The 13588-nt window shown below is 43.2% G+C and overlaps 1 protein-coding gene across 10 annotated transcripts; it reads right to left on the reverse strand.

Moving 5' to 3' along the window:
- Positions 1–697: 697 nt before the first annotated feature.
- On the reverse strand, positions 698–13144 carry LOC110487370 (nestin). Of its 10 annotated transcripts, none has more exons than XM_036946022.1 (5): positions 12131–13144; positions 11110–11234; positions 9396–9469; positions 5331–8731; positions 698–5195 (listed from the first exon to the last, which is right to left on the reverse strand). In XM_036946022.1, the coding sequence occupies exons 1-5, from the start codon at positions 12989–12991 to the stop codon at positions 1581–1583; spliced, it is 8076 nt and encodes a 2691-aa protein (XP_036801917.1). In that variant the 5' UTR covers positions 12992–13144; the 3' UTR covers positions 698–1580. The 10 variants fall into 10 exon arrangements, with proteins under 10 accessions (XP_036801917.1, XP_036801962.1, XP_036801926.1 ...); XM_036946067.1 differs by having other exon boundaries at positions 698–3833; positions 5289–8731; XM_036946031.1 differs by having other exon boundaries at positions 698–3955; positions 4091–8731.
- Between the last annotated feature and the right edge of the window lie 444 nt (positions 13145–13588).

Genomic DNA, 13588 nt, shown 5'->3' on the forward strand with positions numbered 1-13588 from the left:
AATAACTGACAGTTTCTTAACTGACTTGTTTAGTTAAATAAACGTCAAATAAAACAAAAAAATGTGTGTTTATTTGTTTATATTTCTGTTTTTCTCCCTTCATTTTTCAAAAGCTTTTTGTAAATATTTCAATGTAGAGTAATATCAAACGTGCATCATGAAATAAGTCCTACACAGTTCTTAAGCAAAAAATAAAATGTATAAACATATTTGTCAATTTGTTTTATTTTTCCAGGTATGTTTTTTTTGTGTGCATTTCTAGAGAGAGAACACTAGCCAAAGAACAACACACGTTTATTTTTGCTGTAATCGTGAACAAAGCATAACTAATATGGTACCATGTTGTTTCATTGTATGTTAGTTATACATTGTGACACTGTGTTGTGAAACGCTTTAATACAATGAAGGCAAACTGTTCTTCTGGGATTTCAAACCATGCACTGCTGAACATCTAGACAAATGGCTACCCAGACTATTCCCCCCCCCCCCCCCCCCCCCCCCACCACCACTGCCACTCTCTGTTGTCATCTATGCATAGTCACTTTAATAACTCTACCTACATGTACATACTACCTCAACTAACCGGTGTCCCTGCACATTCACTCTGTACCGGCACCCCCCTGTATATATTGTTATTTTTTACTGCTCCTCTAATTACCTGTTACTTTTATCTCTTATTCTTATCCATATTTTTTGAAACTGCACTGTCAGTTAGGGGCTCGTAAGTAAGCATTTCACTGTAAGGTCTAAACTGGTTGTATTCGGCGCATGTGACTAATACAATTTGATTTGATTTGCTGCTTGTAGTGTGTGAGTTGAAATATCAAATGATAATCATAAATAACTCTTCAATGGAGTAAGTCAAAGGGGTATGAATACCTTCTGAAGGCACAGCTGGAGTCCTTATCAAATGGACTTAAGATGTTAAGATAACAGTTGCTGCTAGAAAAAACAAGCTCCCAGGCCTTGGTTCTCACTTTTGCTCTAATTGATTTCCTTCAATCAGTGCAATCAAATCAACTATCAATTAATGGCAGTTCAGAATGCTTTGACTTTCAAATGTCCTTTCTTTGGTTTTTAATTAAGTTACTTTTGTTCTTCAAAGGGGGGAGGCAAAATAAAGAAATGCTATTCAAACATCAATTTGTAAAACTTACAAAAAATGGCCCTCAATGTCTTGAAATGGAGTAGGTACACTGGTGGTTAGTGCCACAAGCACAACTTTTTGGTTTTTGAAAACAGCATAAATATTTGACGGTCTGTGCTATCTCGCATCCTTGGGACGTCCCTACCCCATTGAAGTTGACATTTTAAATGGTGTAGGTAAGGATTATGGTTATAGTTAGGGTTTAGGGTAGGGACATCCCAAGGATCCCGGAGAGCACTGAATTGTCATGACATTCTGTGACATAGTACATTCATGTTTGGATGAAATTATCGTTTCATTTACTTTCCACTGTGAGGATCAATGTGAATCAATGCTCAAATTCAAAGCCTGTAAAATGTAAATAGTTTTACACTCTCAGTAACACTTGTTACTTCTACTTTTCTCCTTTATAGAAACCATGCTGAAATTGTTCCTATTCTTCCCCAGATGACCAGGAGTCTCCATCTTCAGAACCTTCAGAAGTAACATTCACACCCTCTACCACATCTTTACAAACCAGCTGCTTCACCTGTGAGGGCATCTGTTTGTCCTCTTCTTCAAGGGTGGAAGCTTCAGGTGTGTCGCTGTCCATCTTTGTGTTCCAATTAGTTGCCTGTGGATTATCCAAATCCACCCAGGATAGGTTGTTAGCCAAGACTAGGTTCTGATTGGGTAGCTCGGTCACATGGTCATATGTCTCATCCGGTTGATAGGGGGCTCCTGTCTCCAGATTGGAACCCCAGAAGTTGTTGTGTACACCAGAGCTGAGGAAGCTGTGGAGGTCCTGGCCTTCGCTGTCAGTTTTGGATGATCTCTCGGAGTCTCTCTTGTGACCTGCAAAAGGATCTCCAGATTCCAGGTGTTTGTTTGGACTTTCTAAGACTTCCCATTCATCTGTCTGAAGACATTCATTACTTGCCTGATAGCTAGTGACCTCTTCTGCAGAATGTTCAATAAGAGTATTGCAATCCTCATAGTGAGAGACTGCCACATTTAACAAGTCTTCCTGATCTGCAGTTAGATTTGCTTTGGTGACAGGTTGCAAATACTGGCTTGCATTTGGTGACTCATCATCTGTGCTGTTGGACTCTTCTATATCCAAGTTGTTCATGTCGGTTTGACTCTCAGGCCTGCTGTTTAAACTGCTGTAGATAGAATGGCTTTCAGTGAAGTCTGCATGAGTCGACATATAAAGGTTCTGGTCATCCTGTCCTTCTATTTTGTCTGGTACAGCTTCAGTTCCCAGTCCCCCACTGAATACCTTACCTTGAGCCAAATATTCTTCTTTGGATATTTCTACTGAACCTTCTCTAAGAGATGTGTGATCAGATGTCATTAGAATCCTAGAGTGCACCGAATACATAACCTCTGAGGAAATACACTCTTGTTCAGACTGATTCAGTTTCTCTGCACCTGGAGGTATACGCTCTTGTTCAGACTGATTCAGTTTCTCTCCACCTGAAGGTATACACTCTTGCTCAGACTGATTCAGTTTCTCTCCACCTGAAGGTATATGCTCTTGCTCAGACTGATTCAGTTTCTCTGCACCTGAAGGTATATGCTCTTGCTCAGACTGATTCAGTTTCTCTCCACCTGAAGGTATATGCTCTTGCTCAGACTGATTCCGTTTCTCTGCACCTGAAGGTATACACTCTTGCTCAGACTGATTCAGTTTCTCTCCACCTGAAGGTATATACTCGGACTCAGATTGATTCATTTTCTCTCCATCTGAGGGTATATGTTCTTGCTCACATATATCCAGTGTCTCTCCGCCTGAAGTTATATCCTCTTGTTCAGATTGATTCAGTTTCTCTCCGTCTGATGGTATGTGTTCTTGCACATATAGATTCAGTTTCTCTCCACCTGAAGGTATATACTCTGACTCAGATTGATTCATTTTCTCTCCGTCTGTTGGTATGTGTTCTTGTGCATTTACGTTCTGTTTCTCTCCGCCTGAAGTTATATACTCTTGTTCAGATTGATTTAGTTTCTCTCCGTTTGAAGGTAAATGCTCTGGCTCGGATTGATACATTTTCTCTCCATCTGAAGTTATATACTCTGGCTCAGATTGATTTAGTTTCTCTCCTCCTGAAGGTATCTTCTCTTGTTCAGATTGATACATTTTCTCTCCACCTGAAGGTATATACTCGGGCTCGGATTGATTAATTTTCTCTCCACCGAAAGGTATATTTTCTTGCCCAGATTGATTCAGTTTCTCTCTGATTGAAGGTAAATGCTCTGGCTCGGATTGATACATTTTCTCTCCATCTGAGGGTATATGTTCTTGCTCACATATATCCAGTGTCTCTCCGCCTGAAGGTATATCCTCTGTCTCAGATTGATTCAGTTTCTCTCCGCCTGAAGTTATATCCTCTGTCTCGGATTGATTCAGTTTCTCTCCGCCTGAAGGTATATCCTCTGTCTCGGATTGATTCAGTTTCTCTCCTCCTGAAGTTATATCCTCTGTCTCGGATTGATTCAGTTTCTCTCCACCTGAAGGTATATCCTCTGTCTCGGATTGATTCAGTTTCTCTCCACCTGAAGTTATATCCTCTGGTTCGGATTGATTCAGTCTCTCTCCACCTGAAGTTATATCCTCTGTCTCGGATTGATTCAGTTTCTCTCCACCTGAAGTTATATCCTCTGTCTCGGATTGATTCAGTTTCTCTCCGCCTGAAGTTATATCCTCTGTCTCGGATTGATTCAGTTTCTCTCTGATTGAAGCTAAATGCTCTGGCTCGGATTGATACATTTTCTCTCCATCTGAGGGTATATGTTCTTGCTCACATATATCCAGTTTCTCTCCGCCTGAAGGTATATCCTCTGGTTCGGATTGATTCAGTTTCTCTCCACCTGAAGTTATATCCTCTGTCTCGGATTGATTCAGTTTCTCTCCGCCTGAAGGTATATCCTCTGTCTCGGATTGATTCAGTTTCTCTGCACCTGAAGGTATATCCTCTGGTTCGGATTGATTCAGTTTCTCTCCACCTGAAGTTATATCCTCTGTCTCGGATTGATTCAGTTTCTCTCCGCCTGAAGGTATATCCTCTGTCTCGGATTGATTCAGTTTCTCTCCACCTGAAGGTATATCCTCTGGTTCGGATTGATTCAGTTTCTCTCCACCTGAAGTTATATCCTCTGTCTCGGATTGATTCAGTTTCTCTCCACCTGAAGTTATATCCTCTGTCTCGGATTGATTCAGTTTCTCTCCACCTGAAGTTATATCCTCTGGTTCGGATTGATTCAGTTTCTCTCCGCCTGAGGGTATATACTCTTGCTCAGATTGATTCAGTTTCTCTCCACCTGAAGTTATATCCTCTGTCTCGGATTGATTCAGTTTCTCTCCTCCTGAAGGTATCTTCTCTTGTTCAGATTGATTCAGATTCTCTCCATCTGAGGGTATGTGTTCTTGCACAGATAGATTCAGTTTCTCTCCGCCTGAGGGTATATACTCTTGTTCAGATTGATTCAGTCTCTCTCCGCCTGAGGGTATATACTCTTGTTCAGATTGATTCAGTCTCTCTCCGCCTGAGGGTATATACTCTTGTTCAGGTTGATTCAGTCTCTCTGAGGGTATATACTCTTGATCAGGTTGATTCAGTTTCTCGCCGCCTGAGGGTATATACACTTGCTCAGGTTGATTCAGTCTCTCTGAGGGTATATACTCTTGCTCAGGTTGATTCAGTCTTTCTGAGGGTATATACTCTTGTTCAGATTGATTCAGTCTCTCTGAGGGTATATACTCTTGTTCAGATTGATTCAGTCTCTCTGAGTGTATATACTCTTGCTCAGGTTGATTCAGTCTCTCTCCGCCTGAGGGTATATACTCTTGCTCAGATTGATTCAGTTTCTCTCCACCTGAAGTTATATCCTCTGTCTCGGATTGATTCAGTTTCTCTCCACCTGAAGTTATATCCTCTGTCTCGGATTGATTCAGTTTCTCTCCACCTGAAGTTATATCCTCTGTCTCGGATTGATTCAGTTTCTCTCCGCCTGAAGTTATATCCTCTGTCTCGGATTGATTCAGTTTCTCTCCTCCTGAAGGTATCTTCTCTTGTTCAGATTGATTCAGATTCTCTCCACCTGAAGTTATATCCTCTGTCTCGGATTGATTCAGTTTCTCTCCGCCTGAAGTTATATCCTCTGTCTCGGATTGATTCAGTTTCTCTCCTCCTGAAGGTATCTTCTCTTGTTCAGATTGATTCAGATTCTCTCCATCTGATGGTATGTGTTCTTGCACAGATAGATTCAGTTTCTCTCCGCCTGAGGGTATATACTCTTGTTCAGATTGATTCAGTCTCTCTCCGCCTGAGGGTATATACTCTTGTTCAGATTGATTCAGTCTCTCTCCGCCTGAGGGTATATACTCTTGTTCAGATTGATTCAGTCTCTCACCGCCTGAGGGTATATACACTTGCTCAGGTTGATTCAGTCTCTCTGAGGGTAAATACTCTTGCTCAGGTTGATTCAGTCTCTCTGAGGGTATATACTCTTGCTCAGGTTGATTCAGTCTCTCTGAGGGTATATACACTTGCTCAGGTTGATTCAGTCTCTCTGAGGGTAAATACTCTTGCTCAGGTTGATTCAGTCTCTCTGAGGGTATATACTCTTGCTCAGGTTGATTCAGTCTCTCTGAGGGTATATACTCTTGCTCAGGTTGATTCAGTCTCTCTGAGGGTATATACTCTTGCTCAGGTTGATTCAGTCTCTCTGAGGGTATATACTCTTGTTCAGATTGATTCAGTCTCTCTGAGTGTATATACTCTTGCTCAGGTTGATTCAGTCTCTCTGAGTGTATATACTCTTGCTCAGGTTGATTCAGTCTCTCTCCTCCTGAGGGTATATACTCTTGCTCAGATTGATTCAGTCTCTCTGAGTGTATCTGCACTACCTCCTCACTGTATAATATGTCTTGTGTCTGGGGAAGTTCAGTGTGAGACTCAATTTGAAGACTCAGTACTGACTCGCTCTCAATCATCTGCCCAGTAAAGTGTTCACTGTAACTGGATATAGATAAATTCTCTAGCTCTTGCTCCACCAATCTATCAATTCTTTCTTCATTATAGTCCTCATCAGAGCACACCATGGAGTACTCTCCAGGTTCTGTAAGTTCCTCATAGGATTGCTCCTCTTCTGCCTCCTGAATCAACTGATCTACAGCATTCTCCTCATCGTTCTCCTGTGGAGCATGCTCCTTTGTTTGGCTAGCATCCATGTCCTCTTGGTGAGTGGAGCCCATGTTACTTTCCTGATCTATGACATCCCCTTCTGACTCTTCATACAGATATTCCATGGTGTCAAACTGTTTGGACTTGCCTTCGCCCCAGGTGTCTGTTCCTGTCTGGCAAACCTCCCTGTCCTCTTCACCATCACTGGAGTCACTCTCGCCCATGTGTGAAGCCTGAGTGTTGACATCTGTCTCGTCACTCTTGTAACGGATCAAGGGGTGTGTGTCGGCTAGTGTGTTGTCCTGAGCATAGCTGTCGCCTTCTAGCTCAGCCCTCCATGATACAGAATTATTTTGACAGTAGTTTGCCTCATCATGATCCTCTTTGTCATTGTCGGATATATTTAGTTTCTCTCCGCCTGAAGGTATATGCTCTTGCTCAGACTGATTCAGTTTCTCTCCGTTTGAATTGATATACCTTTGCTCAGACTGATTCAGTTTCTCTCTGCCTGAAGGTATTTGCTCTTGTTCAGACTGATTCAGTTTCTCTCCGTTTGAATTGATATACCTTTGCTCAGACTGATTCAGTTTCTCTCTGCCTGAAGGTATTTGCTCTTGTTCAGACTGATTCAGTTTCTCTCCGTTTGAATTGATATACCTTTGCTCAGACTGATTCAGTTTCTCTCTGCCTGAAGGTATTTGCTCTTGCTCAGACTGATTCAGTTTCTCTCTGCCTGAAGGTATTTGCTCTGTCTCAGACTGATTCAGTTTCTCTCCGCCTGAAGGTATTTGCTCTTGCTCAGACTGATTCAGTTTCTCTCTGCCTGAAGGTATATGCTCTGTCTCAGACTGATTCAGTTTCTCTCTGCCTGAATGTATTTGCTCTGTCTCAGACTGATTCAGTTTCTCTCTGCCTGAAGGTATTTGCTCTTGCTCGAATTGATTTAGTTTCTCTTCATTTGAAGGTATATATTCTTGATCAGACCGATTGGGTTGGGCTTCTCTGTTATTCCACATCTCTTCCTCTTTCATATGATACTTTCCGTCTTTCCAATCATCCATTCTTTCTCCAATTCCATTCTCTTCATTGTACCCTCTCACTCTATCCCATTCATCCTTTACATCCCCATTGGGGTTCAGTGCATGTTGTTCCTCACGTTTGTTAGACATATCATTTTCATCATCCACTTTTGTGAAATTTATGTCACCTTCCTCCACTCTTTCAACATGGTGAAATACCTCTTCTGACCTGTGAGAAGCTTGAGCAGATTCAGATGAGATCATCTCCTCTTGGTTGAACTTATCGATTCTTTCTGTCATATCATTTTCCTTAATGAATCCTCCTAATCTTTCACGATCATCCTTACCATACCCATAGGGGTGCAATTCATCTTCCAATTGCTCCTCATGTTTGTTAGACATATCATTTTCATCCTCTTTTGGGAGATGAATAACATCTTCCTCCAGTCTTTTAACATGGCGAAATGCCTCTTCTGAACCGTGGGAGGCTTGAGTAGATTCATATGACATATTGTCCTCTTGGTTGAGCTCTATTGACTTGTTGTAACTTTTCCCCGCCCCATACTCAAAAGCTTGACTGCTTGTGAAGGTCTCAAATGCTTGTTCTAGCACTGATGCAGTTTCAGATTCCAAGCCTTCATTTCCCGCCCATTCAGCATCTTTCTTTGTTGTTTCAAGATCTCTTTCCTTTGATGCATTCATGGGACCGTAAGGCATATCTAGTAGAGGTTCCTCTTTTTCAAAAGATATTTCAAAAGGTACATCATTATCATCATTCGCTGAGAAAGCAGAATGTGCCCCTGTCACCGAACCTGCTCTCTCATAGCTCACTGAAGGGCTGTAGAGCTCTTGAGCATCAGTGCTGAACACAGTTGGCATACTGAAGCTGGTCTCGACCCGGTGACTCATGGCAGATTCCAGAACGGGTTTCTCTTCAGCAAACCAGGTTCTGACTATGTTCTGATCCTCTTCCTCCTTTTCCATATCCCACATGGATTGTTCCTTGTGGTCAGATCCAAGCAAAGATACAACATCAGCTCCTGCCTCTTCAGTGGGAGGTGAGAGAGGCTCAGCATAGTTGACTTCTTTATGGACATCTTGGGGTCTGAAGTGGTCGACTGAAATTCCGTCCTGTGGTACTTTGGGGTAAGGCGTTGAACAACTTACCTGGTAGTTGGACCCTACCCCAAAGTCGATATGCTCTTCTGTCTTTCGACAACTCTCAGGTGTTTCTTTCAGGGTTACCCGATTTTGAGTCCAGATTGGTGATGCGGACATCATTGTCACATTGGATCGTGGGCTTGCTCTATGGATGGTAGAGATGGGCCTGATCATGTGACTGGTAGGCAGCTGTGTCTGGAAGCTTTGCTTAACCCCTCGGGAGCTGGGCACTCCATCTGTGAATGACATAGGAAGATTATTGAATAGGTACACCATACATAATGGTACTGGGTAGGCCACAGGCCAGGGGCTATTGTAGATAGACATCAATAAGGTTGAAATGACACTGACAGTAATCTTAACAATACCAGGAAACATTCACCAATGCTTTGATTGTAAGACAAAAAGCAATCTCTGTCTATTCCAAAATGTCTTCAGTTTTATCTTAGGTTGACAGAGATCTCGAAACCCCATCCCAAAGGCAATATTAGGAGACATGTTCTCCTGAACAGAGGTTAGACAGTAATGGAGAGATATTGATCATGACTTCCTTCCCCTCCAGTCTGAATTACCGGAAAGCAAAGCCATATGGCTCAATGACCTTTGGGGACTCTAGGTAGCTTGCGTTACAGAGCACAAAGCGTCTAGCTCAGCCCCCTAACCAACCCACACCATCCCCCACTCGTTTTGGTCTAATGTGAATATATACACTGTACAGTGCAGAGTCAGGACTCGCCCACCTTAAGTATGAGGAAGATTCCTTTTGGTTTACAGTACAATTATACAGTAACAGGAGTACATGTCATGGAGGTGTTGGCTTTGACAGCTATCAATATCATGTTGTATTACAACACAGTCACTAATCTAGCTGGCAGATTCCTGTATGAAGTGATCATTTACCAGAGATGTAGGTACTCCTTAGCTGATTTGTTGAAGAGAAATCCCCCTTCAGACTTTCATTGTCCAGTAAAGCGCTGAAGGAAAAGAGCAGACACAGACAAACGAGAGAAGGATTCATAAAGGGAAAGTGATGTAACATTTTTTTGCAACACTATCTAGAAAATCTTATGTCCTGGTTAGAAGCAGCTTGAATACTAATGTGACGAATAACCAAAATAATTTGTACTTTGGCCACACTAGGGGGTATTCTGAAATGATGTGTCATAGGGTGGGGTGAGAGGAGTGAAGTGGGAGGGCTTTTGTTGCCAACATGAGATCTGTTGTTATGGAAATGTGGGGACGACATTGTCATTTGACGAGCCATCTGCTGTGCATACCACTGCCATCAATTCCCCCTCTCACATACTCACAGCCTAAAATACAGGCATGCACGCCCTGACATTCTGATTAGCCCAAGCAGAACTAATACCATTTGTATTCACAGATGTGGACCATGCCCATTCCAACACACATTCAAACCAGCATCTCTAATGAAACAATACTTAGAAATACTTATAAACTGGTGGACATGTATATCCCAATATGATCCCAGAATCACATTCCAAGTGTTGCTCAATGTGTTCTGTTGCGCATTGGGATCTACTGTATAGGTGCCGATAATATGAATTTTATGCATTTACGAAATCTCTTTTGAGACTTGCTGTCTGCTTCTCCCCCTGCCTCTTATTCCGGTTCCTCTAGACTCCCATAGCTCATACGTTGGTCATCCCCTGCTGATACCTTGGGGTGACTATGGAGGGGGAAGAGACCAAGGGAAAGAGAAAGGCGCCACTATAGAGGCCCATATAAAGTTACCCTGCTCAAGACAGCTGAGACTGGCCTTTTCAAGGGGATGACCTTTTGGGTCAGACGGCTGAGCCCTATTGGACAACAGGCCTTGGACATCTACATATTGTTCCACATTCTCACAGGGGGAGGGGTGATGGGGCCCAGTCTGAACTTCCAGTTGAAAAGCCATCTTTGAATGTGATAAACTAGACATCTGAATCAGCATGGACATGGGGGCTAATAATGACGGCTTTCTCACAAATCGGTAGAAAAGTAAAAAGAAAAAGAACATGTTTGGAAAATAACTATTGGAAAAGAAGAGGAAGATAGTAGTGAAGATGGGATGATTGCGACATTTGCCTCAATTTTCATATTCTGATAGACAGGCTTTTTTGCAGACGTCAAACATGTGTGGGCTTGGTGTCACTTTTTCAGCTGTTGCCGCATTCATCAGAGTTCAAACCAACTTGAGGTGACACTTTTATTTGAACATTCCCACGTCTCTCTTACATTAAAAAAATGACACTACCTCTTATCACCTTTGGCTGTGTGCCAATAGTCTTTCATGGCTTCCTCCCCGTGTCTCCTTTCCCTCTACAGTTGATAAGTAAAATAGCTGGATGGATGGCCATCAACATACTTTCGTTCATCTGTCATGGTCTATCCGATCAGTGGTTGTGAAGATAAACAAGTTAGTTAAGACTGAAGTCCAACTTGAGATCATTGTGTACAAGTAATGTTTTCAAGCAAAGCTCCAATTGACATCAATGCATGATTTACTAGTTACCCTTTAGCATTTGGCCCAAAATGTCGATAGTTTCGTGCTAAAGATATGATGAGAGAGGTACTGTAGCTTCTGATATATGTACAGTGACATGTACCGTACCTGTATGTGGCCACCTCCATGCCCAGAGACATCTTCAGCTGCAGCAGACCCCTACTTTCTGTCAGGAGAGTGTCAATCTGATTTCCCAGCGCCCCCTTCTCCATCTCCAACACGTCCAGATGGGCCTGTGGAACAGGAAAAGGGAAGAGAATTGATTGGAAATGGCATTGATGTTATCCAACCATAGCACATGAACAGGTATTGAAGGCACCGAATTATGGTTCCTGGTCCCATGGCAAGAGCTTATGACCAGCATAGAACATAGAATGTTCAATGTTGTGTTCCCTGCATCTAATGGTTGGGCCCCAGTGTGGATTTTTGACCTTTCTGGACAAATAATGACCTGGAACTAATTCCCAGAGCCCCAGCCTAGGCCGAGTCCAACATAATGTTTCTGTCCAAACATTTCATTAGCATTTCAAATGAAAGGGATCACAATATAAGCCTTCTCAGAGATACTGCGTTGGTATGTTTCTACGTCATAGATATCATCAGACTCATTTGGACAAAAACACCTTGTTTTCATAAAATTACCATATTGTTCCTGTTTTTATTTTGGGCCATGTCCATTTGAAAAACGTTCTGCTATGACTGACATTTGAAACACTTTGTTTTGCCCTGGTTTGCTCAACTGGAAGCAGCTTTAGCTGTCTCGATTAACTGGCAAGATACACAACGAAGCGCATTGTAATTTGTCTTTGGACTGAAATCATTTGAAGGTCCTAAATCCCAGACAGCAGTCACATTCAGACAACACACTCAAGATGTTTTAAACAATGCATGATTATTAAAGCATAACTCGATATGGAATTTAATAGTATGGTTAGGAATCTCACTTATATGGCTCAGTTCAGGTTCAGGTGAACAGGAGTTTTAAATAATCTAATTGACACTGTTTTATGATTAAATTGGCAAATGACACTGTTAACAAAGTTACCTATGAGATATTGACATGAATAAACCCACACCCATAAATACGCCCACACCAAAGACCAGGGTCGGCTACTTTAACTGTTCTTACCTGCAGGTTTTGTATCTCTTGCCTCTGCATGTCTCTCTGTTTGGCCACACTCCTCTCCAGACACTGCCTTCTAGCCTGGGCTGATTGCAGCTCATTCTCCAGGGCCTGAAGTTTCAGCTGGCTCTCATTCTTCTCCTGGCCCACCTGGGCCAACCGGGTTCTGGCCTGGTTTAGAGACTCGTCCAGGCTGTCCACCTGGCCCTGAAACACCATGGCCGCCTCATGCCACGCCCTGACAGCCATCTGGGAGTACTCCTCACCCAGCTCCTGGAGGCTGGGCAGCTGGGTGCCCGTTTGGGGTGGAGGGGGTGGCAGTGCAGGTCTGACATGGATTAGTGTAGCCTGGAAGCCGGCAACATCTTCCTGGTGGGTTTGTATCTGGAACTGGATTTGTTTCTCTAGCTGGCTCACCTTCTCTCCTAACCAGATCTGAGCCCTCCTCTCCTCCTCCATCTGCTTCCTGCTGTCTGCCAGCTTCTTCTTCACCTCCCCATGGGCGTCCGCCTCCCACTGTCTCTGCAGCCCCAGGACGTGGAGCTCTTCACCCAGGCTCCCTAGCTCCAGCTCCACCCGATCCTTCTCCCTCCAGACTTCCTCTACCTCTTGTCTGGCCAGGCTCAGCTTGTCCTCCAGGCCCATCCGCCCCCCCTGGCCGCTGCCCCTCAGGGCCTGGATCTCCTGGCATAGTAGCTTGTTCTCCTCCTCCAGCAGCCTCACTCGGCCCAGGTAGGTCTCCAGGCGTTGGTTGAGGTTCAGCATCTGGAGCTTGTCGTCAGTCCGGTGGCTGTGGTGGTGTCGGAGGCGGTGGAGCTCCATGTCAGAGAGAGAGGACAGATAGTAATGCTGGTTGAGTAATTCCATTTTTTTTAAGTAAAGAATTCCTCACCCTGGAGCGAGCAGGTTCTGGCAATGTGTGTGAGGTGCTGATTCGGTCTCTCTCTCTCTCGCTCTCCAAGCCTGTGTGTGATGGTCAGAATGTGCTGTGAGGCTGCTTGCTTCCTGGAGTGTGACCGCTGGTGAGACACTCTCCTTTCATACTGGAATTAATGCAGGGGGAGGGCAGAGGGGAAGAAAGGGGAGGAGGGATGGAGAGGAGGGAAGAGAGGGAGGTGGGAGTGAGCGGTGATGTCATTTGGGGGTTAACTCTAGCTCTGCTGGGAAGGTATTTTTCTTATTCACTGGGAGAAATTCACATTTTGATTGAATGATTTCTGTTATCTCTCTACAAGTACATGTTCAGTTGTAATTTATGAAATTATGTATTTCTTTAGACCATTTCTTTTTCTGATAAAACATATTGTGTGTAATTGTTAGACTACTGGATGTAATATGTAAGGCTAAATGTCAAAGCACAAATACAATACTCTAATACACCACTGTAAATGAAGAGACTTGACAGGAAACCTAGAGGAAACATTTGTAGTTGGACTAAGACAACTCTGATTGTCACACATGTTT

The sequence above is a fragment of the Oncorhynchus mykiss genome, chromosome 2, assembly GCF_013265735.2.
Source record: "Oncorhynchus mykiss isolate Arlee chromosome 2, USDA_OmykA_1.1, whole genome shotgun sequence".
NCBI lineage: Eukaryota > Metazoa > Chordata > Actinopteri > Salmoniformes > Salmonidae > Oncorhynchus > Oncorhynchus mykiss.